Source organism: Cynocephalus volans, chromosome 2 (genome assembly GCF_027409185.1).
Source record: "Cynocephalus volans isolate mCynVol1 chromosome 2, mCynVol1.pri, whole genome shotgun sequence".
Lineage (NCBI taxonomy): Eukaryota > Metazoa > Chordata > Mammalia > Dermoptera > Cynocephalidae > Cynocephalus > Cynocephalus volans.
In genome coordinates, this window is record NC_084461.1 from 67,356,307 (window position 1) to 67,382,901 (window position 26,595).

The 26,595-nt window shown below is 38.1% G+C and overlaps 1 protein-coding gene across 2 annotated transcripts in view; it reads left to right on the plus strand.

The window, feature by feature from the left end:
- The window catches only part of CMYA5 (cardiomyopathy associated 5), a 110,608-nt gene that overhangs the window by 58,539 nt on the left and 25,474 nt on the right, over positions 1-26,595 (plus strand). The window contains exons 3-9 of one of the 2 annotated variants that reach the window (XM_063085344.1): positions 1,968-2,063; positions 3,405-3,638; positions 5,422-5,444; positions 9,990-10,108; positions 16,030-16,179; positions 22,644-22,790; positions 23,910-24,057. In XM_063085344.1, coding sequence (XP_062941414.1) covers positions 1,968-2,063; positions 3,405-3,638; positions 5,422-5,444; positions 9,990-10,108; positions 16,030-16,179; positions 22,644-22,790; positions 23,910-24,057 — 917 coding nt within the window. The remainder of the gene's footprint in view (positions 1-1,967; positions 2,064-3,404; positions 3,639-5,421; positions 5,445-9,989; positions 10,109-16,029; positions 16,180-22,643; positions 22,791-23,909; positions 24,058-26,595) is intronic. The other variant, XM_063085345.1, reaches the window with a different exon arrangement.

The following is a 26,595-nucleotide window of genomic DNA, read 5'->3' on the forward strand; positions in this document are numbered from 1 at the left end:
GCAGTTTTCATATGATCATTCAATTAGGTCACTGTTAAATAACTGTTGGACTCATTTTGATTCAATGGAATAACGTATTAGAATCTTGGCATTTTTTTTCTGCCAAATTAATCCCTCTCCATTTGTCTGATATTGGTCCAATTTCTCCAGGGTTGAATTTTGTTGAAACTTTACCTATTAAAATTTGAGGGTAGGGGATGGGGCCACTTCTTTTGTGAAATCTCAGACATCAGATGCATTAGCTCCAGTGAAGTGCGCCCCATTCTATGGTGACACTTGATTTTGTTAACTAACAACTACCGGGCACTGTCAGCAGAAACAAGACTGGATTTTTTCGGCCTTCTTCATTATGTTTTGTTTATCTTGATGAGTTTTAGAAGTTAAAAAATAATTGTCTAAATATTGTCCATTTAAAACAAATTTCAAAAGTGGGAAGATATGTCTTCTGCCTTAAGTTTTTTTTTTTTTTCTTCTCCTTGATCCTCTCTAAACGCTATGAGAAGGAGAAAGTGGAAACCCAGTTGACTAAAGCCGGGGAGGCTTGTTTCATTTCATTAAGTCAACTGTGAAGATTAAGAGTTCGTTGGTAACTTTCAAAAATTTTTTAATAAAAATTAATTGAAAAAAGTTGTAAGAAGAATTCTCTAGCATCTTATGGGTAGGCATTTGTGCCTATTCAGGAGCTGATGGCCGCATTTACAGATTACTCAAGAACTACTGTCTCCTCCGCACTCCATCCCCATTGTGGTGCTTATCTTTCGTCATTTATTTTCTTCCTTCACTCACTCCCTTTTTTCTCAATGTTTATTGACTTCCTATTCTGTATCAGGAACTGTGCTAATCATTGGGGGTGAAAAAACAAAAGAAAGATGAACTTGTAGATCTCCCAAATCAGTATGGGGTTGTGGGAGCACAATGTTCTGGGAAACTAACCTTTTGGAAGTGGGATGGTGGGGTGGGAGGGAGAGGGTTTAGGGAAAGTGTCTCTAAAAGGTAAAACTTGGGTGAGACTTCAGTGAGCTAGAGCTCTTCTAGCAGTCAAGGGCAGGGAGGACATTGCAGCGATAGGGAATACTACAGGAAAAGACATGCAGAAAAAGTCCAGGGAAAAGATGCAGCTTGTGTGACGAGACTGGGGGACTGTGGAAAATGGGTAGGAGCCCTGGAGGGAAGTAGAGGCTGGACCCTGAAAAGGCTTCCATCAGCTTCTCCATCATTCTGTGGACAGGGAATCAGTTGGTGAAGTGAATTCACTTCAGATGGTGAAGCTCTGTTATTCTGTTTTGTTATTTATTAAGTTTAGTGGAATAGACTACCACTAGGTTTATAACTGTGACTAAAGTGGGTACCAATCTCCCCTTCACTGTGTATATTTTCTAATTGGTTGTCACCACGTGAGTATTTTAGCCTTTTGAGGGTCATCAGTACTGTTAGATCCCGTTAGTGGACAGTTTCTATGATTTGGTATGCTAGACTTCTGGCCTGCTGGCACTCTGATCACCTTGTCAGTGTCAGGTCTTCCTGGCACACCTGAGGCCACTGGGGCAAATGTGAAGAAACTACTCAGGTAAATTTGACCAGCTTAGCAAAAAGACTGGTGACTCAGATTGTATAAAAATCGAGGCCTTACTAAGGAGAAAGCATTCAAGTCCATAGTTCATTAAAACAAGTATATTTTGAGCTCACCAGTTTACCAAGCAGACCTTTCTTCTGCTTGAGAAGATAAACTGTCATTTTATAGTTGCTTTGGGTCTTCACTCACAAACCTCCTAATTGTTTATCATACAGAATTATTCACAGTTGATTTAGATGAAGCAGTAAAGAAAATTTAAAGATTGATTTGTTAGTGAATATGGTATAAAAATGATCCACCAAACACACTACATTTATAAGGAAATTGGAGCCCACTGCTTGAAGTTCTTTTCCCAAGTGTCATATACTAAGTATATCTTAATTCTTTTCTTCAGGTTCAATTAGCAGAATTTCTAGAAAATTTACAAGAAAAGTCCTTGAGGATTGAGGCCTTTGTTAGTGAGATAGAATCCTTTTTTAATACCATTGAGGTAAGTTAACACATCTCTTTTACTTTAACCTGGTTTGTTCACAGTATCACAAGTAAATGATTCTGAGCTAAACGAATCTGAATTAGGGTTTGTGTGTGCGTGTGTGTTTGCCATTGTTGGTTTTGTTCCTTTCAAAGTGGGAGTCCTTAGAGTCTTTCCTTTGTGTGTAATGGGTGAGACACTTTCTGCCTAAAGATAAAAGATTTGCCCTTAAAAACAGACACATTTATTGGGCACTTACAGTAATAGGGCAAGTACTTTACACGTTTAACCTAATTTAATCCTCATAATAACCATATGAGATAGGTGTTATTATTATTGTTTCCATGTTACAGATAAGAGACTGAGGCTTAGAGTTAAGTGCATCGCTCCACTTTTCTACCTCTCATTGGGTTAGCTCTGCAGAAATGTTCTAAGTCACTTCCCAGTGTCCCATGCCCAGGGTCAATGAGTGCTTCTCATGGTACGACTGTCTTCGATGAGTTCATGCTCTCCTAGCTGCTGGCTCCTGCCCCTTTCACAGTGAAGGGTGTGGGTAGCAATGCTCCATCCTTATACAGAGGTGGCTCAAGTACCCTCATCCAACCAGGAGTGGCGAGGGCCCAAGGCCACTGCAGAAGGCTGCTGCACAGTTCCACTGCTACTAGCAAAACTCCACATCCTGGTTTGCTTGCGAGAGGTCTGCTTAACTCCTGTTGTTGATCAGTTAACACCTGCTAACTATTTGAAGTGTACCCTCCCCCCCTCCCCCAAGTATCTCTTTTAGACAGTAAATTGTGTGATCACCTTATCATTAACCCTGCCAGTGATAATAGCCAGGCATCCGGATATGTCCACATGGGCGATAAAGTTTCTCCCTCTGTGGTAGAAACTGTCCCCTCACTGGAGACCATTTGGGACTGTGGCACCCTATTCAGCATCCTAGCTGCTCCCTCCCTCACACTGTGATCTTAATGGAGTGCTGGAAATGGCACTTACCCCTCTCCACTACCTGAAGGCCAGGGATCCTTACTCACTATGGTGCCATTTTCAAGTTTTATTGTGTGGGTAGCATGCAGGTGGGCAAGACTTTTATACAAATACCTTATTATTATTGTTTTCATATTTCAGAGGCTAAAACTTTCTCGATGATATTCTTACAGTGAATCCCTATGACAAAGCTAATTATGGCAAAGGGGGATGGTAGTTGGAAATTTAGACTGTGCACTTAATGTCTGATTCTCTTATCAGGATAGCAGAGGTCAATACTTCAAAAGCTGGTGTTTGTCTTAAAAAAAAAGAACAGGCATGCACTTCATGTTTCATTCAGAAGTGTTCCCTACCCCCCTCCCTCCACCCCAGGAAAACTGTAGCAAAAAAGAGAAAAGTCTAGAAGAACAGAATGAGGAAATGATGAAGAAGCTTCTGGCAGAGTATGATGAGAAAGCCCAGAGCTTTGAGGAAGTGAAGAAAAGGAAGATGGAGTTCCTGCATGACCAGATGGTCCACTTTCTGCAGAGCATGGACACTGCCAAGGACACTCTGGAGACCATCGTGAGGGAAGCAGAGGAGCTTGACGAGACCGTTTTCCTGACAGTAAGCGCCGAGTAAAACAGCCCCAACATGTTGTGCCTACTCTGGCATGTCTTCCTGTAAAACTTCATCTTTTAATATTCCTTAAGATCATTTATATCTCTGTGTGGAGTTTCTGTAATTCATCTGGGCATGCCTGATGCCTATACAAGAGGCCCAGCAAATCCTGAAAGCATCATACCCAGATCCAGCTGAGAGATCTGTGGAGTCAGGCCACAGCGTTATCATTCCCTTCTGCCACGCTGGACTGGCCACCTTCTAAGAGGGAGAGAAAGCAGGCTTAAAACCTTATTCTTGCCAAACTTTCCCTCTGAGGCCAGCCCCGTCTTCTGGTGCCCAGCATCCTCGTGCTGGCCCCTGGGCCCGTCCTCTCCACTCCCCAATCTGAACCGACCTCTCAAATGGACCATTCCCTCTGAGCCTCACTGAGTGGCTGAGAGGAACGTTTTGTTATGTAAAAGGTGACATACTGTGGTACCTCTCTCAGGTAATATGTTGGGGTTTTTACAAGGAACTTCCTGGGGATAGGATTCCTTAACTCAAACAAGTGACTTGTAGACAGGGAGATTACCTTGGGAGCTCCTTAAATTGCTCTGAAGAGGCAGCTCTTTGCTCTCCATGTTTCCCTAGCACATTCAGTAAGATGCTCGTTCTCCACAGAACCAGGATTAACCAGAAGCAATGGAGATGTTACCCGGAGGGCAGACCCAGGTCTAATTGTCAAATGGGGGAAAGAGCCATTTTATGATTGCATGGGGGCCTCCCTGTCAAAGTTCCCCATCCTCCTAGCCTTCTAGTAAACTCTGCAGTTAGAGCAAGGCAAAATGGGGCATGTTAGGCTTTTGGTTTGTCTCTGGGGACACCTCTAGCCAGGGTAAATTTGAGTGAAGTGGACGTGGCCATCCTCAAGGGAGAACTAAACTCATTAGGTTGCTTTATTTGAAGACTTAATATTCTTAAGTTAGGCACCTTTAGTGAAGTATAACATTAATAAAGTGCTTTGTGTTCCCTGAGAACCTTATCTTTGATAATAATAAGAATACAGTCACGTGCTGCATAATGACATTTTGGTTAACAAAGGGCTGCGTATATGATGGTTGTTCCATGAAATTATAATGGACATACCATATAGCCCAGGTGTGTAGTGTCTGTGCCATCTAGGTTTGTGTCAGTACACTCTATGGTGTTCACACAACAACGAAATTGCCTAAGGACACATTTCTCAGAACGTATTCCCTAGCCCTATCTTTAAGCAATGTGTGACTGTATTCCCTTCTCTCTAGAGGAACAAATTTAAAAAAAAAAAAGCATATTTTTCTGCTTATAAATGTAATATATATCCCTTTTAGAAAAATTAGAAAATACAGAAAAGCACAGAGAAGGTAAAGCTCAGTGATAACTACTGACTACACTTTTGATATATATCTCACGTTGAACAGATTTAAATCATTTTTCTTGCTTCAGAGAATTCTATCCTAGAGCTAAGCCATTTGTTAGTGAATAGAGAGAAGCAGAGCATAAGCAACTCATTACTGGTCTTGCTGATCATAGACAGCAGAGCCGAACTGCAAACTAAAGCCTCTCCCTCCCGATGCAGACCCCTCTCCTCTTCTGGGCACTGATTTCCTTGCTGTCTAGGCTGAAACCACCAGAGAAACAGCCTCAGGGAAGCTGAGGGGTGATGATTTTTGAACATGGGTAATCTAATGCTCTTGGTTGGTTTTTCTTTTTGTTGTTAACTAGTCTCTCTCTCTCTCTCCTCTGCCTTTTGTCCCCCCCCCCCAAGTCATTCGAGGAAATCAATGAAAGGTATACAAAACACGGCACAATGTAGTGGTGACTGAGAATAGCATGACTGGATGCTTTATTTTTAATATTTTGATGCTTTATAGAAAATGAGCTGCCAATTAAAAAATACATTTAGTGAGCTACTGGATTTTCTCTTCTAGACATAGTGCTTTTAAAAAAACTAAATGACAGCTTTGAAAGAAAATTGCATGTGCTTTGGTTAAATAACAATTCATAATGTAGATTTTTAACTGCTTCCTTGAAATGTATTCTCTATTTTCAGCCTAATCTAGACCATCTTTTCTGTCACTGCATATAGAACATTTTGTAGATACTTAGACTTATTGGTTAAATATGAGTATTTGAAAGAATCATTCATATCTGCCTTGAGTAATTTTATGACTTAGGTTCTCTTAATGGAATGTTTTCTCATTTTCTCTTCAAAAGGCATGCATTTATTTTCGCTGCTCAGCTAACCTAAATGAATCTTCCTCTTTTGGTTTTTCTTGTTGTTGTTTTTAACATACAGTCTAAAAGAATACTTCATTCTTTCAAAAGGTAAAACACTCAACAAGAAATCAGAAAATTTTTTTCTACAAAAATATATAACATGATGTTTATCTTTTTGAGCATCTGATATTAAAATTCTCATACTGATCTGATTCCCTTTCCTTTCCTTTTTGCCCCAGTAGCAAGACCTGAGGTCTTTCCTACTGATTGAGCCTAATGTTTTATCATTTTAATGTAATTTTAAATGTGAATGACTAAACTGTAAATATTATCTTCAGTTTACTTCCATGCCAGTTCAAGTTGTAAAATAGTGTAAAGTAAAATCAGAAATTTCTATCTGTAATGTATTAAAATATAGAAAATGGATTTGGATTCAAAAACTTATTTTTAAAAAATAATCGAAACCTCACAGATGAATCCTATTTACCTATAAAAAAAACTATTCAACAGAATATTTCCAGTAAGTTTTATTAAAATAATTTGTATATTAATATTAGCATTAATCAATAAGGGTTTTATACCAATGACTCTTTTATAAATAGAATTACCAAAGAAGCTTTAAAAAATGCTGATGCCTGAATCTTATCTCCAGAGATTCTGGTTTAGTTGGTAGGGGTGTGATCAGGGCATTTTTAAAGCTTCCTAGGTGATTCCAACGCACAGCCAAGGTTGAAAAACTCTGGTTTATAACAATGTGTCCTCTGGCCCAGTGGTTTCCCAAACTGGCTGTATCTGAATCACCTGTGCAATTTGTTTAAGACCTAGGGCCCCACCCCAGATCCACTACATCAGAATTTCCAGGGTGAGACTAGGCTTCTGCATGTTACCAGTTCCCATAGGTGAGTCTGAGACACATCAATCAGGTCTGGAAACTGACACCCAGGCCTTGCTCCCAGTTTTCTTTATTTCAAAATGATTTTGTATGTTTTTTTTAATATTGAAATTACAAGTTTGAGTGTCAAATTTAAAAACAAAACAGCACACATTATTCAGATGGTTATACACTGTTTGAATTCTTCATTTTCTCTTTCATTTAAAAAAAATGATTGACATTTATTTTTATCCAAAAAGTATATGGATTTATAGTACCATTCCATATATAGTGGGCAGTATAGATACATATTTGCTTATTTATATTTCATCCATTCATGGAAAATATTGATTGGTAAGAAGATTTGTAAATGAAAACTTGCAAATGCTTTTACCTTAAAAAATGTGATAGAACATTTTTACATTTCTAAAACATTAGAATATTGCTAATATGAACTGACATCCATTTAATACTGAATATTGTTTCCTTGGTTTTGTGCTTAAATTTGTTCATCTGTGTGTCATTTTAATTAATTTCTATTTCATTGTCTAACTGACAATGAGTTAATCTTTGCTAAAGCTGCATGTCACTAAAGGATAGTATGCTTGGGATAATCATTATTTTTCTGTAAAGAAAAAAGACAAAAAAATTCTAGGATTTGCTGAAGAAATAGGAGCAGTTCAAGAAAGCCCTGTTAAACTTATGCATGTACACACACACACACACACACACACACACACACACACACACACACACACACACACACACACACGATGAAGCTTGATTCCCTCACTAAAAAGCCTTTCATGTTCTCAAGACAACTTTTGCCTCAAAGTCTCAATGTTATTGGTGTTCCTTTCTATAAAAAGTGCTAATTATCTAGTTTATTTTACCTTGCTGCTTTTTCTCCCCTCCTTCACATTATATCTCTAAAGGCAGAGTTTATATATTAAATGATCTTTCTCAACACTAAAAATGCTTAAATTAAGGAATGCTGTCAAGCATATTTAGACTCAACATTTGCATATCTTGAAAAACACATTTCCTTAGAAAATGCTGTTCTGTTAAGGGGATGCATTCTTTTTTTTCTTTTTCCATTTTGCTCTTTTGTGTTATAATAATGAAAAGGAAAGACAGTTACGACCATTGTAGAACACACTTATCACAAGATGTCTACTTCCCCTTTTATATGCTAATGTTAACATTGAGCAGGTCAGTGCATAAGGGAAAACTCAAACATTTTACTTGTGGTATCCACAACCACAGCTTTTGTGCTACAAGATGTCCTGCATTTGTTCAGTGACAGGTATTGAGAAGGCTTAGTGTGTGTATTGGTCACTATTTTTTGTTAATTCTGAGTCTACCATTTCCACCCTCTGCATCCCCAAAGCCTTAGTTTAGGCTCGTGTTGTCTTCCATCACCTAGGTCTTGGGGGAGTCCCCCCAACTGATCTCACTGCCTCTCTCATTTACTTTCTCTGACCCTTCTTCAGAATCTTGCGAGGGTATTCATCTGCACTTCCCCTGTGTAAACAATTCTGTGGCTCTCCCTGCCTTAAAGGATAAAATTGAAACTCTTGGTGGGTATGAAAGGTTCTTCACAATCAACCCACAAACCACTTTTCTATTTCATTTCTAACTATCTCTGTTTCCAGCTCCCAAGATTCCCCGGTGCCCTCTGGCCCTTAGTTGAGTCTTAGTTGTTCACATTTACGTGCCTTTGTTCACACAGTTCTATCCACACCACCCTTACTCCTCTTTCTGCCTAGGAAATACCTACTCACTCTTTAAGACCCAGTCCAAATAGTGCCTCCTCTTTGAAGCGCCTGCTAGAACCATCTTCCCTAAATGAAGTGATAGTGAATTTTATTGTTCCTGACAGTAGTAAGCATAGAAGGCACTCTTTAAATATTTCAGTTATATTTTATAGTCTTTTTTCCCTCATACTGACAAAAATCCACGATCTCTGAGGTCCTGATAGCCTCACCCAAATGAAACCATTGGCTTCTTATTCATTCAAAATGTATTAAATGTCTGCTATGTGCCAAGTAATACATTACAATACAGCAGTGAATAAAACAAAGTCCTTCCCTACATGTACATTATATTTCAGTGAAGTAGACAGACAAAAAAACACATAGGCCATGATGAGTTTGAGGAAGTAAGACGAAGCAGGGTAGGAGATCGATGGGCAGGCCATGCCGTATTGGCAGCGTACTCTGAGGAGCTGACATATGAATAGAGATCTAAATTAGGTGAAGGAAGGAGCCATGCAGGTACCTGCGAGAAGAAAGTTCCAACAGCAAGTGCAAAGGCTTTGAGGTGGGTCTGTGCTGGAAAACCAAAAAGTCTGTATAATGAAGCTGATGCAGTTCCTTGTCATGGACTTAATTGCTGGAAGAGAATTCCAGGCCTGTGTGAGAGAAATGCGCAGAACAAAGTTCCTAATTCACTTTGAGTTCGCTCATGCTAAAGATCAATTCTTTTGCAAACCCTCCTTTCCATCTTTCCCCTTCAGAGGTAACCTGTTTTCCATTTTTTTTTTTTTTTGAATCCATATTCCACCTGGTTACAAATACTAAGAGTTAGCATTAGTTGGCGTTCCTCCTTAGAAGGTTTGAGTCTGTAGAAGCTATTCATTTATAAACTGTGGCTTGTATAGTCTTTTAGGAATGGTAGGTCTTACCCTCTTTCACTGCTGTATCCCCAGCACCTAGTACAGTGCCTGGCACATAGTAGGCGAACAATAGTTTTTGAATGACTAAATGACCAGAAGCTTAGTAGTGAGGTTTGAGAAGAAGGATATCATACAGTGTAAGTTTCCAGATGGGCCCTGAACATTTATATCCTTTAGGAAATAAAGAAAATAATTAAAATGAAATAATTTTTGGAAGGCAGCTATGCTCACCACTATACCACCAACGCGCTCGTAAAATGAAATAATTTTTGGAGCTAACTTTATAGATAAAAAACTTAAGACTGTATAATTTGATAGAATCTTATCTAACTTGAAGATATAGGAATGAAATTCCCAATACTATCAGTTACCTAAGAACCTTAAGGATAAATAGATTTAGACATATATTTTTGGTCTTCAAAACTGTTTAAATCCTTTTTGGATATAGTGAGAGGGCCTGTCTCATAAAAACCACCACTACCAAAACCAGCTTCATTTTGAACAATTGTTTTTCACTGTCATTCTGTATGTTAATAATTTCTTATGTAGAGGTCTGTCCCCCTGCTAGGTTGCTTTCTGCAATGGAGAGCACTGCTTCTTTAGAGAAAATGCCTGCTGCTTTTTCACTTTTTGAACATTATGATGACAGCTCGGCAAGAAGTGACCAGATGTTAAAACAAGTGGCTGGTAAGCATTTTAATATGTTAATCACCTCGATGAAATATGGCAGTTTGGGCTTGTTTGTTTTGTAAAGTTTTTGAATGTAAAGACATTTAACTGGAAAAAGAAAGTGTTGATTGTAAAAATTTAAAGCTAGACTCTGAAATTAAGCGTGAGACTAGCATCGCATTTCAACAATAAACCGCTGCCGGAGACCAGCTCTAGTCGAGTTTGGGGGTCCTTGAAAGAGGGATGAAGAAGCCGGCGAAAATAAGAAACACAGACAGAGACCTCAATGCATCAGTATGCACATTCTCTCTCTGCGGGCTGTCAGCGTGTTGCGGCTGGAGCACAGTAGAGCATTAGACAATGCCTTTTATTTAGATTTTTCTCTGCAGGGGGTTTTTGGGTACTATTTTTATTACATCAGCAAGCTTGAATTAATAATTTAAAAAGGACAGGGGAAGCCAGTTTTTTTCCTTTGTTAGCATGTCTCAGGTGATTAGCTTGTGCTTCTTCCTTTTGGTATCAGGTTATCAGATCGGGACCATCTTCTCATTGTCTTGAAGTTAACCTGTGACCTTTTCCAGTTGGCAAGCTGTGGTTAATATCTACCCTATTAACAGGGTGGGACTATTGCAGTAACAAAGTGATAGACAGTACTATCATATGACCTATGTCTATTGCTAAATGTAAGTACAAACTTGCTAAAAGGAAAAATGCTAACATTTAAATTTTAATAGGGGGTGTAATGATTTTATGTTCTAATGGAATGAACCTACTGTTCATATGGAAAAAGAACAGTGGATATTTGAGCAGCATTATCATGCACATTTTAAGGTTATGCATTGGCTGTGGCCCTGTAATCTTGATCTAAATGTTAAAGTGTCCTTGTGCACAGCACCATCCCTCACAAAACCAGTTACACTCTCTTATTTTCCTAAGATCTAATTTTGCAGGTTTAATAATTTTACAGCATATATTTTTATCCCAACACCTGATTCTTAATGATTTATTTAAAACTAGACACCACCAAGTAAAGGAGGTTCTACAGTTTCGTTCCTATATGCTTAATTTATCCCAATCATATAATTTCCCATTAATACCAACCATTCTCTTGCCATTAATATAATCTCCAGTAAATGATGTTTGCCAACTTACATTAGGCTGCAGCTCATATTTAGTCATGAGCGGTGCTTTTGGAACATATGTTGGTGTGGTCAATTTATCATAAGGGGATAATTTTAAATTGTCCAATTTACTCGGATCCTCTGTGAGAATGTTTAGTTCAATGACCGCATAATTATTTGTGTTATTTTTATAATCTTTTGGGAATTCAGAGAACTGCCCCGCTAACCAAAATATCGAAAGAGAGAGTAAAAGCAGTACCACTATGCCAAGGCAGAGATACTTACAGCGAAAGCAAGTGCTTGTAGCTGCAGCCTTGCCAACAGCTCTCCCTCTGGTGGTCCTGCCAACTCGGAGAGGGCAGCCCAAGCTGACTCCTTTAGGATCCTGCCATGGTGTGGACCGCACCAAACCGCATTTCCATTTGAAACTTTATGCCTGTGCTAGGATATTGAGGAGGTGGAGGGAGGAAAAGGGAATACAAGGGTCTCCTCTTTTTCTTTCATAGGATTTCTTTCTCACTCTTCTAGAGAAGTATTTGCTTTGCACCAGCAGCCAGGTATAGAAGGAAAAAGAAGTGAAATATTTTCATATGTGTTGAACAGACTTTTCCTTATGAGTGGTTTTCCCCTCTTCAATTCAGTTCTGTTTCCTTTTTTTTCAAACTAACCAGATTAGAGAACTAACAGCTTAGCACCATGATCTGTAGCCAGCAGCCTCCCACTCAGCTGTCAGAAGCATCCCTCTGGCTCTTCAAAATATTTTTTAATGTTCTATTTTAACAAACAAGACAATGAAACTTATTTAAATTTCTCAAAGCTGCCATGTTTCAGTGAAGTTACCAAGTTTCACTTACTGTACAATGTGCTCAGATGTCCTCCTTAAAAGATGCTATATTCTTGCAAAACCACCTTAAAGACAGCTGTTGTGTTTAAATTGACTATTAACTTTCATTTCTGTAGGAAGAGTTTTAGTTTAGTAACTAGTATAAGGCTACTGTGTCTTTAAAAAGACAAAAAACTCCACTAAAAACAAAATCCCTACCAACCGTATGTAAAGTGAAAGATTCAGTCCTTTATCCTCATGGATTTTCTCTAGAAATGTCTCAAAACAAAAGGGAATTTTCTTGTAATGTCTTCAAGAGGCATTAGACTAAAGCAGTGATGGTAAACTAAGAAATGCCGATGAACAGAGCAGGTCTTTTGTTTTCAAGGGATTCATTATATGCTGTTGTTCGTTTAGAAAGATATAGTTTTGAATACCCGGCATTCAAACAGAGGACATTGTATATTTGTTTAGAGGTCACAGAGTTAAATGGTCACAAAGTGTAAATGATGAACTCAGAAGGTGTACCTGGCAGTCCCAGTGGTTTGAAGCCCTTTGTGGGGAGACAGAGCTCCGAGCGATAAATACAGCGCTGTGTTTCTGCTTCACACAGTTGGAGCGCAGGGTTTTGACTTGCTGCTGGGTTTTGTTCATTTGTGACCATGACCTCTCTCAGATACAAAGTCCTCATCTGGTACCTGAAAAGTTAATCTGATGATCCCCTACCTAAACGAAGTAGATACAATGAGGAAAGGACGAGAGTTTTCCAGCAAGAATAGCAGCTCCTACCATTTATTCCGTACTTAGACAATGCTGGCGCTGTGGAGACTGTTAAGCGTATCTGATCATCTAGTCTCATGACAACTCTAGGAGGGAGGTTTTATTGTTATTCCCATTTGACAGGTGAAGAAAGAGGGGAACAGAAAAATGTCCTATCACTTAAGACAATACAGTTGGAGCAAAAACGCAGAGGGCATGGCTGTGAAAGACGAGATAAACGTGGATTAGCCTAGGCTCCCTTGACTCAGGCTCCTGGGGATTTTTTAAAAATGGTGGTAAAATGCACATAAACTTTACCATCTTACCCATTTTTAATTGTATAGTTCAGTAGCATTAAGTATATTCACACTGCTGTACAACTGTCACCACCATCCATCTCTAGAACTCTTCATCTTGCAAAACTGAAACTCTGTACCCATTCAATAACTCCCCATTGCCCCCTTCCCCTGGCCCCGGGCAATCACCATTCTATTCTGTTTCCATGAATTTGACTACTCTAGGTACGTCATATAAGTGGAATCACACATTGTCTCACTATGCATAATGTTCAAGATTCATCCATGTTGTAGCATGTGTCAGAATTTTCTTCCTTTTTAAGGCTGAATAATATTCCATTGTATGTATACACCATATATGCTTATTCATTCATCTGTAGATGGACACTTAAGTTGCTTCCACCTTTTGGCTATTGTGAATAATGCTGCACTCCTGGGGACTTTCTGAAAGCCAGGTTGAATGGAAATCTGTACCTGGCCATAGGTCCTGTAGTCCAAGTTGATTCATGCGTAGCTCCCCAAGTGCAACAGCTCTTTATGGGCACATTCCATCTGGCAGAGGGAATCCACAGGGTGATCCTCTGCTCAATTCCTTAGCTGCTGGGACAGAAGTCCTAAACTTCCATTTTGTATTTTTTAGCATCATATTTATTCAAGTTTATTACTACAGAAGTGTAAACAGAGTTGCTAACGTACAAAATCTGGGTTTCTGATGTTCTTCTGCTATGTAGGAATGGCAAATCCTTCCATTATTATTAGGTTCCATCTATGGAATATTCTCATTTTAGAATGCTTTGAAAAGTAAAAGAATTTCCTGTTTTTTGAAAAAAATATTTTAACTTCAATGCTTTTGGGGAAGAAGAATATTAGGAACAAAATTATTTCTAGCCTATGTATTATTTCTAACCTTAATTCCTTACCACTGCTCCTTCCTCAAAATTAGGTGATTTTTTGGGGGGTCAATTATCAGTTTTTAAGTTTGTTATGTTATGAGAGATGGAGAGAGAGAGAGGTGAAAAGATGTTACCATTTTTAAAAAGCAGATATAGCTCAGGGCTAGCTGGTTAGCTCAGTTGGCTAGAGCATGGTGCTGAAAAGTGGATATAGGTCAATGTATAATTCATAGAAAAAAAGGTGGCAGGAGGAGAGCATTTCTGTTGTTCACACGTCAAGGAGTTCTCCAGCACTGCTTCAAAGATGATTGACAATAGTTGAAACATTCTGCTTGGCTCTTCAATAAACCTAGGTAACATGAAAATTTACTGAACTACATTCACCTGGATGGACTCCTTTAGAATGTGACAACTGTTTCCCACTGGGAAGACAAACACTAAAGTCCACGATGGTATAAGGGCCTCTGAACCATTATCAGTCCCTAGGGAGGTGCTCTGACAGGCAGGCTTCCTGCCTTACCATGCAGCCCCCTAGCAGGTCTTACCTCTGTGGCCCCTGTGGTTGACCAGATGATCAGTCCCTAGTTCAACCCTCATCTTCAGGAGTTTCCTGCTTCTCCCCTCTATTTTTTGTGCTCCAGCCAAGGTCATTTTGCCTTCTGGTCGTGTTAGCACCGGTTACGTGTCAGGGTGCTCTGCTAAGCACTTGATACACATTATGTTGCGTCTTACAACAAACCTGGGAGGGAATGGTATTGTTGTTGTAGTGTCATTTTAAAGATGGGGAAACTGAGACTAAGATAACTAGTAAGGCTAGTGAATGGGGGATGTGGCATTTAATGTTGAGTCTGCCTCTCTGCTCTGAAGCCCATGAACTTGACCATTCTTCTATCCTGCTTCTCATTTTTCATAACCGTATTTCTTCAGCTCTTTATCGCTAATGAATCTTCTCAGTTTGTCTCTTTATTTCATTCTTTAGACCCATGTATTTGTTCTTATTTTTACCTTCTTGTTGAACTAACCTTTGTTTTCTTTTCCTTTGGTGTTGACTTTTAATAAAGTGATCTCATAAAATTTGGCCCATATTATTTCGATAAGCTGATCTCTCAGGAAATTGTTGACTGGAAAAAAATAACTACAAATAATAAATTAAAAGCATGACATCTTTTCAACTATGAGAATAAACTTTTTCCTTAATTTCTAAACTATGGTCAATGTGTTTGTGTCATAACTTTTGGAGGAGAATTGCATAGGAGCTTTATTTGTGGTATTCAGTATGCATAATTATAACCTTTTAAAATCTCTAGGAAAACACTTGAGAATATTATTATCTTTAAAATTCAGAAAGACAGAGTTATCCTAGGTGTCTAAAACTTATACTTAATCAGTTAATAGGCTACTTTTCCCCCTACATAGTTTTTATATTTTAATTAAAAAAAAAATCTGTAGTATAGCCATGTTGGAAAGACAAAGTGGATAGTAGTTTCAGAGAGTGTATTTTGATATTTTATTTATGCAAGTCTTTTTCAGCCTTGAAGATATAGCAACTATATCTAAATAGGGTTTTATTTGTCTCTATTGTGAATATAGACTCTGTATTGATATAGAACAGTATAGCATTGTTATCTAGCAAAGCACACGTTTTGTTCTGAAGAAAAATCAAGTCATTTGATACATCCTCTAACCTGTATAAGTTTCTTGCTCTAAATATAGGACTACAGAAGAGTATTATCAAGTGATCCCATTTTGGGATCCATTTTTGTTTATATTTGTGTGTATTATATGTGCACATATACAAATGTGTAGGAAACATTCTGTAGGTATACACAATCAGTTGTAACAGTGGTTAGGTCTAAGGAATGTAATTGGGGTTGGAAGTTGTTGGGAACAAGGAAGCTCTTCTACTTTTACGCCTTGTATTTTTGTATTGTTTGAATTGTTTTCAACAAGCATAAAAAGCCTTTGCAAATACACACACCCACACACAGACCCACACACCAATCAATAAAAACAGAATTAGTTATGATAAATCTTGCTTATATTGCAGTTCCACAGCCTCCTAGATTAGAACCTCAGGAACCGAATTCTGCCACTAGCACAACAATTGCAGTTTACTGGAGCATGAACAAGGAAGATGTCATTGAGTCATTCCAGGTTTACTGCATGGAGGAGCCACAAGATGACCAAGAAGTAAATGGTAGGTTTCCTAACACGAATACAGAGGCATGTGTGTATTTCTGTATTTTAATATGAAGTATTTAAACATATACATATCACACAGCATTAGATGTCATGGTTGGCAGTTTCTCAGATCAACCTTTGATTAAAGCCACAAACAAGCCATACAGGTTTATTCAAAATGTTCACAATTCTTAAGAGATGGACCTAGGTATGGTATAGACTTCTAGTGTCCCAAATTAATATGTGGATAGAAGTGAAAGTGCTTAGTCGGGTGACTGGATGGCATGTCTTATAGTTGAGCCTCTGTAAATAGCTCTCCGCTGAGTAGGACTTCTAATAAGATGTAAGAGCCAGGCAGTTTGAGGTATTTTCTGACGAATCAGGGCTGAGAGAGCTGGCATTCTGTGTTACTTGTTAAAGACAGCCCCACATAACTTTGGAAATCAGGTGAGCATGCGGCAAGATCGACATTGTATTATAAAACTCAGGTGCCCAATTTATAATGAGGAATGAATTGTAATATATTTCACTGTTACTAATATTTAAGTCTTTTGAAATGTCATGTGATACTTAATTTAGAAAAAAAGTTTTGGGTAGTATGGACATTTTTACTATGTTGATTCTTCCAATCCAAGAGCATGGAATATCTTTCCATCTTCTTGTATCCTCTCTAATTTCTCTCAGCAGTGGTTTGTAGTTCTCATTATAGAGATTTTTCACCTCCTTGGTTAACTCAATTCCTAAGTATTTTATTTTTTTGGTGGCTATTGTAAATGGGCAGGCTTTCTTGATTTCTCGTTCTGCATGTTCACTATTGGAGAAAAGAAATGCTACTGATTTTTGTGTGTTGATTTTGTATCCTGCTACTGTGCTGAAATCATTTATCAATTCCAAGAATTTTTTTGTAGAGGTTTTAGGCTGTTCGATATATAGGATCATGTCATCTGCAAACAGGGACAGTTTGACTTCATCTTTTCCAATCTGGATGCCCTTTATTTCCTTCTCTTCTCCGATTGCTCTGGCTAGTACTTCCAACACTATGTTGAATAGGAGTGGTGAGAGTGGGCATCCTTGTCTAGTTCCTGTTCTTAAAGGAAAAGCGTTCAGCTTTTCCCTATTCAGGATGATATTGGCAGTGGGTTTGGCATATATGGCTTTAATTATGTTGAGATACTTTCCCTCTATACCTAACTTATAGAGGGTCTTTGTCATGAATGAGTGCTGAACTTTATCAAATGCTTTTTCAGCATCTATAGAGATGATCATATGGTCCTTGTGTTTGAGTTTATTAATATGGTGTATCACATTTATTGATTTGCGTATGTTGAACCAACCTTGCATCCCTGGGATGAATCCCACTTGATCGTGATGAATAATTTTTCGTATGTGTTGCTGTATTCTGTTTGCTAGTATTTTAGTGAGGATTTTTGCATCTATATTCATCAAGGATATCGGCCTGTAGTTTTCTTTTTTGGTTATATCTTTACCTGGTTTTGGTATCAGGATGATGTTTGCTTCATAGAATGAGTTTGGGAGATTTGCGTCCGTTTCAATCTTTTGGAATAGTTTGTAAAGAATCGGTGTCAATTCCTCTTTGAATGTTTGGTAAAATTCTGCTGTGAATCCATCTGGTCCTGGGCTTTTCTTTGTTGGGAGCCTTCTGATAACAGCTTCAATCTCCTTTATTGTTATTGGTCTGTTCAAATTTTCTACGTCTTCACGGTTCAGTTTTGGGAGCTTGTGTGTGTCCAGAAATTTATCCATTTCCTCCAGATTTTCAAATCTGTTGGCGTATAGTTGTTTATAGTAGTCTCGAATGATTCCTTGTATTTCAGATGAATCAGTTGTAATATCGCCTTTTTCATTTCTAATTTTTGTTATTTGAGTCTTCTCTCTTCTTTTTTTTGTTAGCCATGCTAATGGTTTGTCAATTTTATTTATCTTTTCAAAAAACCAACTTTTTGATTCGTTGATCTTTTGAATTGTTTTTTGGTTTTCAATTTCATTCAGTTCTGCTCTGATCTTAATGATTTCTTTCCGTCTGCTAACTTTAGGATTAGATTGTTCTTGTTTTTCTAGTTCTTTAAGGTGAAGTGTTAGGTTGTTCACTTGCCATCTTTCCATTCTTCTGAAGTGAGCATTTAATGCAATAAATTTTCCCCTCAATACTGCTTTTGCAGTATCCCACAGGTTTTGGTATGATGTATCATTGTTTTCATTAGTTTCAATAAACTTTTTGATTTCCTGCTTGATTTCTTCTTGGACCCATATGTCATTAAGTAGAATGCTGTTTAATTTCCATGTGTTTGTATAGTTTCCAGAGTTTTGTTTGTTATTAATTTCTAGTTTTAATCCATTGTGGTCTGAGAAGATACATGGGATAATTCCAATTTTTTTGAATTTATTGAGACTTGATTTGTGACCTAATATGTGATCTATCCTGGAGAATGATCCATGTGCTGATGAGAAGAATGAATATTCTGAGGTTGTTGGGTGGAATGTTCTGTAGATATCTGCCAATTCCAATTGGTCTAGAGTCTTGTTTAGATCTTGTGTTTCTCTACTGATTCTTTGCCTAGATGATCTGTCTAATATTGACAGTGGAGTGTTCAGGTCCCCTGCTATTATGGTATTAGTGTCTATTTCCTTCTTTAGGTCTAATAGAGTTTGTTTTATAAATCTGGCTGCTCCAACATTGGGTGCGTACATATTTATGATTGTTATGTCTTCTTGATGGATCAGTCCTTTTATCATTAAGTAGTGTCCCTCATTGTCTCTTTTTATGGTTTTTAGTTTAAAGTCTATTTTGTCAGATATAAGAATAGCCACTCCAGCTCGTTTTTCTTTTCTGTTTGCATGGTAAATCTTTTTCCATCCTTTCACTCTTAGTCTGTGTGAATCTTTATGGGTGAGGTGGGTCTCTTGTAGGCAGCATATAGTTGGGTCCTGCTTTTTGATCCAGTCAGCCAGTCTGTGTCTTTTAATTGGGGAATTTAAGCCTTTTACATTAAGAGTTGTTATTGAAAGGAGTTGATTTATTCCTAGCATTTTATTGGTTGTTTGGTTGTCTTAGGTGTCTTTTGTGATATACAAATTCAATGCAATCCCCATCAAAATTCCAAAGACATTTTTCTCAGAAATGGAAAAAACTATTCAGACATTTATATGGAACAATAAAAGACCACGAATAGCCAAAGCAATGCTCAGCAAAAAAAATAAAGCTGGAGGCACAACACTACCTGACTTTAAGCTATACTACAAAGCTATAATAACCAAAACAGTATGGTACTGGCATAAAAACAGACACACTGACCAATGGAATAGAATAGAGAATCCAGAAATCAACCCACACACTTACTGCCATCTGATCTTTGACAAAGGCACCAAGCCTATTCACTGGGGAAGGGACTGCCTCTTCAGCAAGTGGTGCTGGGATAACTGGATATCGATATGCAGGAGAATGAAACTAGATCCATACCTCTCACCGTATACTAAAATCAACTCAAAATGGATTAAGGATTTAAATATACACCCTGAGACAATAAAACTTCTTAAAGAAAACATAGGAGAAACACTTCAGGAAATAGGACTGGGCACAGACTTCATGAATACGACCCCAAAAGCACGGGCAACCAAAGGAAAAATAAACAAATGGGATTATATCAAACTAAAAAGCTTCTGCACAGCAAAAGAAACAATTAAAAGAGTTAAAAGACAACCAACAGAGTGGGAGAAAATATTTGCAAAATATACATCTGACAAAGGATTAATATCCAGAATATATAAGGAACTCAAACAACTTTACAAGAAGAAAACAAGCAACCCAATTAAAAAATGGGCAAAAGAGCTAAGTAGGCATTTCTCTAAGGAAGATATACAAATGGCCAACAGACATATGAAAAAATGCTCAATATCACTCAGCATCCGGGAAATGCAAATCAAAACCACATTGAGATACCATCTAACCCCAGTTAGGATGGCTAAAATCCAAAAGACTATGAACGATAAATGCTGGCGAGGCTGCGGAGAAAAAGGAACTCTCATACATTGTTGGTGGGACTGCAAAATGGTGCAGCCTCTATGGAAAATGGTATGGAGGTTCCTTAAACAATTGCAAATAGATCTACCGTACGACCCAGCCATCCCACTGTTGGGAATATACCCAGAGGAATGGAAATCATCAAGTCGAAGGTATACCTGTTCCCCAATGTTCATCGCAGCACTCTTTACAATAGCCAAGAGTTGGAACCAGCCCAAATGCCCATGATCAGATGAGTGGATTCGGAAAATGTGGTACATCTACACAATGGAATACTACTCAGCTATAAAAACGAATGAAATACTGCCATTTGCAACAACATGGATGGACCTTGAGAGAATTATATTAAGTGAAACAAGTCAGGCACAGAAAGAGAAATACCACATGTTCTCACTTATTGGAGGGAGCTAAAAATTAATATATAAATTCACACACACGCATACATACACACACACACACAAACCGGGGGGGGGGGGAAGAAGATATAACAACCACAATTATTTGAAGTTGATACAACAAGCAAACAGAAAGGACATTGTTGGGGGGGAGCGGGGGAGGGAGAAGGGAGGGAGGTTTTGGTGATGGGGAGCAATAATCAGCTACAATGTATATCGACAAAATAAAATTAAAAAAAAAAAATAGAAAAAAAGTTTTAAAAAGCAACTGTAGGCATAGTGTAAAGTTAGCTAAGTTTGTCTATAAAGACTCCTATATTATTTTATTTTATTTATGTTTTTATCACTATACAATGCAGTGGACTTTTGTGGCTGTTTACCAATTCCTTCCTTTCTCCCCTCCCTCTCCCCCTTTTCCACCCCCATCAACAGCCTATCTGTTCTCTTAACAAGTTCAAGGAATTATTGTGATTGTTGTGTTTCTTTCTTTTCTGTTTATTTGTTTATTTATTAGTACCTATTACCATATGCCTGTCACAACACAAGGAAAAAAATGTTACTAGCCCCATTTTCAAGCAAGAAAACTGATGTGAGGTTAAGTAATTTGCCCAAGGCCACACAACTTACACATGATGGGGCAGGATTCAAACATAGAATTTTCAGACTCCAAAGCTTATGTTTTTGTTTGTCTCTGTTTTGTTACACCACACTTTGTCTCCATCTATATTCAGCTATATCATGAAACTCCATTGCTCTCCAAGACCCTTCTTGACAAATAGTTATTGCCTGGAGTACCTTTTTTAAAAGCCTCACCTCCACCCCCACCGCCACCTTCACTCCAAACACTTCTCTGTCCTGAGTCTCATTGGTTCAGTGCTTTGAAGTGTGCTGATGACAGCTAGCTAATCTGATGATCTATGCTGTGATACTGTGTTATGTGTGTAATAAGGTCTCCTAACACATGTTATGTGCATTGTTAAAATCAGCACCAGGGTAACAGGACCTAGCCTAAAGGAATGGTTCCAGTGAAAACTGAGGTCACAGTTTCTGGGCTGTAGGGGAAATATATTTCAGCATATAAGTCCGTATGACATTTTTTAAACCAAATTTTCTATCCAGAAAGTATAGCTCATTGGAAAAGAGAGAGGCAATTGAAGAGACCTGCTAAGTTGAAAAGCTCCTAAGCTGCTTTTAAAGAAATAATCTGAGTTCCTAACTGGAGGAGTTTTGAAGATGGGATACTCAAGAGTATGAGGGAGAATAACCATAGTTTAATTTTAAAAAGAAAATTGTTCTTTTTAAAGGAGAGAAAATTTCAGTAAAAATAATGATTGGCCCAAAGAAATAGGTGTTCAGAATTGTACTGAGTAATATTTACTACAAAATAGTGAAAGTAAAATAATTTAAGCAATTTAAAAAGGAAAATATCTTCATTGAACAAAGCTACTTTTTAGAATACTTATGACTTATCAGTTATTTAAATATTTCTATAAATTGTGGAAATCTCTAGTTGAAAGAAACCTGGAATTAATGAAAAGGAACCAGGGTTTGAAACTTGGAAAGTCATATTGAATACCAAAATAGTTTACTAATCTGTGAAGATACTTTATAACATCATAAGTTGTGAAAACATGGGATTGCCCTTTTTAAATGACGTACTCTTCTGAAATATTGGCATTGGTTCATAAGAATTTTCTTGAGCCTATAATTACTGAGATTTAAGCTAACATAAACTGTCTGCAATTTTAATATGTACTATTGAAATAAGTTACTTTAATTGTGGTATACGAAGCTGAGAATCTTACTAATATGCTATTATTTTCTGATAAGTGTTCACAAGTAATACTATGTCATTCTAAATATCTTTTTCAGAATGTAATTGCTTTCTTACGTATTCTAAAGAGCTAGTTACCACATAATGGTGTCTGTAAGGCTGTAAGTTTGGGTTTTCCACTGAAAAAAATCATAGACAACTTTTTCTAATAACTATAACTTTCAATTAACTTCGGAAGATTCCTTAGATTTTATGGTTGTGTTTTATGCTAGAGCTGGTAGAAGAATACAGATTGACAGTGAAAGAAAGTTACTGCATTTTTGAAGATTTGGAACCTGACCGACGCTATCAAGTATGGGTAATGGCTGTGAACTTCACTGGATGTAGCCTGCCCAGTGAAAGAGCAATTTTTAGAACAGGTAAGGGGATGCTAAGGGGTTGTTAGGAGGCAATAGTCAATTCTTCACAGACTCTTGAGATCAACAAATAAGTATTTATTAAGCACCTATCACATGTTGGGTGTTATGCAAAGTGCTGGGTACCCAACAATGAATAAGACTGGATTCCTGTTCTCAAGAAGCTCATAGTCAAGTGAGAGAGACAGAAAAGCAGAAGAGCACAGAAAATATGTGGGAAGGGCCATGATCCAGATATACTCAGGTTATTATGAGAACACTCCAGAGGGGTACCCAAGACAGTCTGGGGCAGGGGCAGGGGCAGGAAGGGCTTCCTAGAACTGAGGCTTGGACAGAATGCTTGAAAGGCTCAGTAGGAAGGAATGTGTTAAAGGAGCATATTCCACTTGAAGAAAACATATGAGCAGAGGCATTGAGGTAAGAGAGAGTATGGAGTGCTGAGGACACTCTAAGAAATTTGTTGTTATTTCTTAGACTTAAAAATAAGGAGAGGAAAGGCATGAGGTGAGAACGGCTAGCATACAGAGGCCGGGCTTGCAAGGTAAGAAGCTGGGGCTTCATTGCGTGGGTGCTGAGAGGCCCAAAAAGGTTGTAAGCAATGGTATTCAACTGGGAATGCATTCTCATGGGGGAATCTTTTCACAGGGGCTGAAGCAGGGTAGCATAAACCAAGGCTGCATTGCCTTTAAGGTAGTCGCAACTGCCTCAGGGGAAAAAATAGCTTGCTTCCATCCTTCATCCTTTCTTCTTGCATTTTAAAATAAATCTTTATTGGGCACCTACTGAGAGCAAGATCATGGCTACCGTTTATTGTAAAGGGAGAGGGGCAAAAATCTGTATTTTTGATTGTATATGTATTGAAGAAACTCTGGTGGGATTTATAGGAAGCTAATGGTAGATGCTTTTTGGGGATAGATGAGAACTGGGCAGTTTGGAAGGCAGAAGAGGGAAGGAGACTTTTCACTACATAAATTTTGATCATTTTTGAGTTTTCAACCCTGAATGAATTTTCTGATTTTCTGATAAAAAATTGAAAATAAAATCATGCCTAAGCATTCTTCTGAGGTACTAGGGAAGCAGGGCTGGCATTGCTCCATGATTGACTTGGTTCTTTCTGTGCAGCACCCTCCACTCCTGTGATCCATGCTGAGGACTGTACTGTGTGTTGGAACACGGCCACCATCCGTTGGCGGCCTGCCAACCCAGAGGCCACAGAGACCTACACTCTGGAGTACTGCAGACAGCACTCTCCTGAGGGTGAGGGTCTCAGGTAAGGGTCCCTCTCCATGGGGAAGACTGCCCAGAGCCCCAGAAACCAAGCCTAGGGCCCTAAGCTAATCTCTGAGCTTATTCTCACCAAGTGAGAAAAGCATCCTAAAATCCTGCTGAGCTAATTAAGCTGTTGATTTGATTTGTAGCTCCATCACTATTCATCAACCAACTCCAAGTTTGTAATAAAACACATGCTACAATTCAGACTAGTAACTCCCTTGCAAGAAAAATGTATGTGAATTTTAATGATAGAACATTCTTTGAAGTATATTTAACTTGAGTCATTAGACAGGATTTATGCATATTTTATGCACTTTTTACTAGCTATATTAGAATATGCACCACCTAAGTCAGGAAACTAATAGTGAGCTTGTGTGTAATGTAAATTTGAATGTCTCCATGATATATTGCTAACACAAAGGAGCTAATTACATATATATTATCATAGAGACATACCTGCCTCTCCAAGAGAATGAAGAATCTAAAGAGATTCTTCCAGGAAAAAAGAAATTTGAAGCTCTCATTAAAATGAGGAAGCTAAAATTTATCAATAAAGGGCCATGAAGCCACTAGGCATTTGCTAAATGTTAACTCATCTACTGAGGTAGTGTTTTCTTAACCTCCAATCTCCTGCTTATAGAGCAACTTTTATGTACCACAATGAATATTCAGATTATTATTATTAATATTCATATTCTGATAGAAACATTTTTAGTTTTTCTTTTTAACCAACTTTACTGAGATAAACTATTTTTGTAGGATATGGAACTTAGAAATAATGGTATGGTATGAAATTAGACAGCTTTCTGGGGGCTCAGTTGGTTAGAGTGCAATGTTATAACACCAAAGTCAAGGGTTCAGATCCCCATACTGATCAGGTGCCCAAAAAAAAGGAATTAGATAGTTTTTTAACAAAGTGTGTTATTTAAGGCCTTGATTATCTTCATGATCAATCAACAACTATTTATTATGATGTGAGGTTTTATATGACTGAGCAATAATTATGTTTTCTTTCAAGATGAAGACAGCCTTCGCAAAATAATGATCACAGGATGAATTAATGTTGAGCAGGGTGTGCATGGGTGAGATGTGGCATTTCAGCAGAAGTGAGAACATAGTAAATAGACAAGAAACAACATCTCTGTTAACATGCCAACTGTTGGAAGGCAGACTTCAGTAATCAGCAGATATCTGAAAGGTGAACTCTGGCCAGGACAGAGAGAGAGAGAATAACTGACTTTTACTGAACATTTGCTGTGCCAGTCACTGTCCTAAGTGCTTTATGTATGTTGCCTCATTTAATCCTCACAAGAACTCTAAGAGAAAACAGACTCTGAGAGGGTACTCAGCTAGTGAGTGGCAATCAGGATTCAAACCTCATTTTGTCAGATTTCAAACTCCAAGCTGCTAACCCTTGTTTAATGTCACTTAAGGGAGTCCTGGACCTTATCTGCAAAAACCTCTTGATGCCACAGGCGCTGTATCAGGACTGTCTGAGTCCCAGGGCAATCTCTCCCATCATTCTCTGCCATCAATAAGGAAAACCCAGTTCTCTCTAAGGCAAGATTGGACTGTGTTAAGCAGTGCTCTGAAATGACTCATTCCTGTTATGGCATCAGTCCCCAGCTGGCATTTGCATAAATCATATCAGCACAGTCGGATACTTAAATCAGCAGAAATCTGTAAAGGCTGAGACCTAGTAGCCATCTCACTGAGGGAACCATGATGTCGTCCCATAAATGAGGCTGCAGGGATGAGGGAATGGGGGGAAGGAAGGGGGAATGTCATCCAGTGAGGGCCTTCAACATGCAGGAACTGTGCTTTCTCTCGTTTAACCCTCTCAACAATCCTGTGTGGTAGGCAATGATCTCCATTATATCAAACTCAGAGATTGTAAATAATTTGGCCAAGATATTAAATGGTGGAGTGAGAGTTTGGGGCTATGATTTAAACCCAGATCTGTCTTATTCTTTCCACTAGTTTCAAAACTCCTGTCATTAACAGACTGAGTTAGCACACCTGAGCACCCTGACAACTGGGAGTTACTGTGCATCCTTAGTTTCTTTTGTCACATGAAAAACATAGGTATGAAGAGAGAATGCACTACCATTCAAGTCCCCTTTAATTAGTATTTTTCTTTTCCCTGATTATCCTGGGGCTTTCAAAACTAAAAACAGAAAAAGAAGAAAAAGAAAAAAAATGGTCCATTTGATATGAACAATACGTTCCAAATGAATTCTTTTATCAAAGCCAAAGAAACTAATGACAGTTCCACTTGTAGGAAAAGAATGGCTTCAATTTCATTAAGACCAAAGTTGAGCTTATTAAAAGATAAAGCTTGTGATTTGTTTATTCTATTAGAGACTTTGCCAGTGAGTTCATTTTTATTTTTCTTCTTGCAGGAGAGCATACGAGGGGCTGGATAAGTAGAAGTTTATCGTAGTTATGGAACAATATGAGTACAAGAGCCTTGGTTATTGAATGGATACAGTCCAGCAAATTTAGAAGTGAAGGGAAAGTACACATGAGGAGGCCT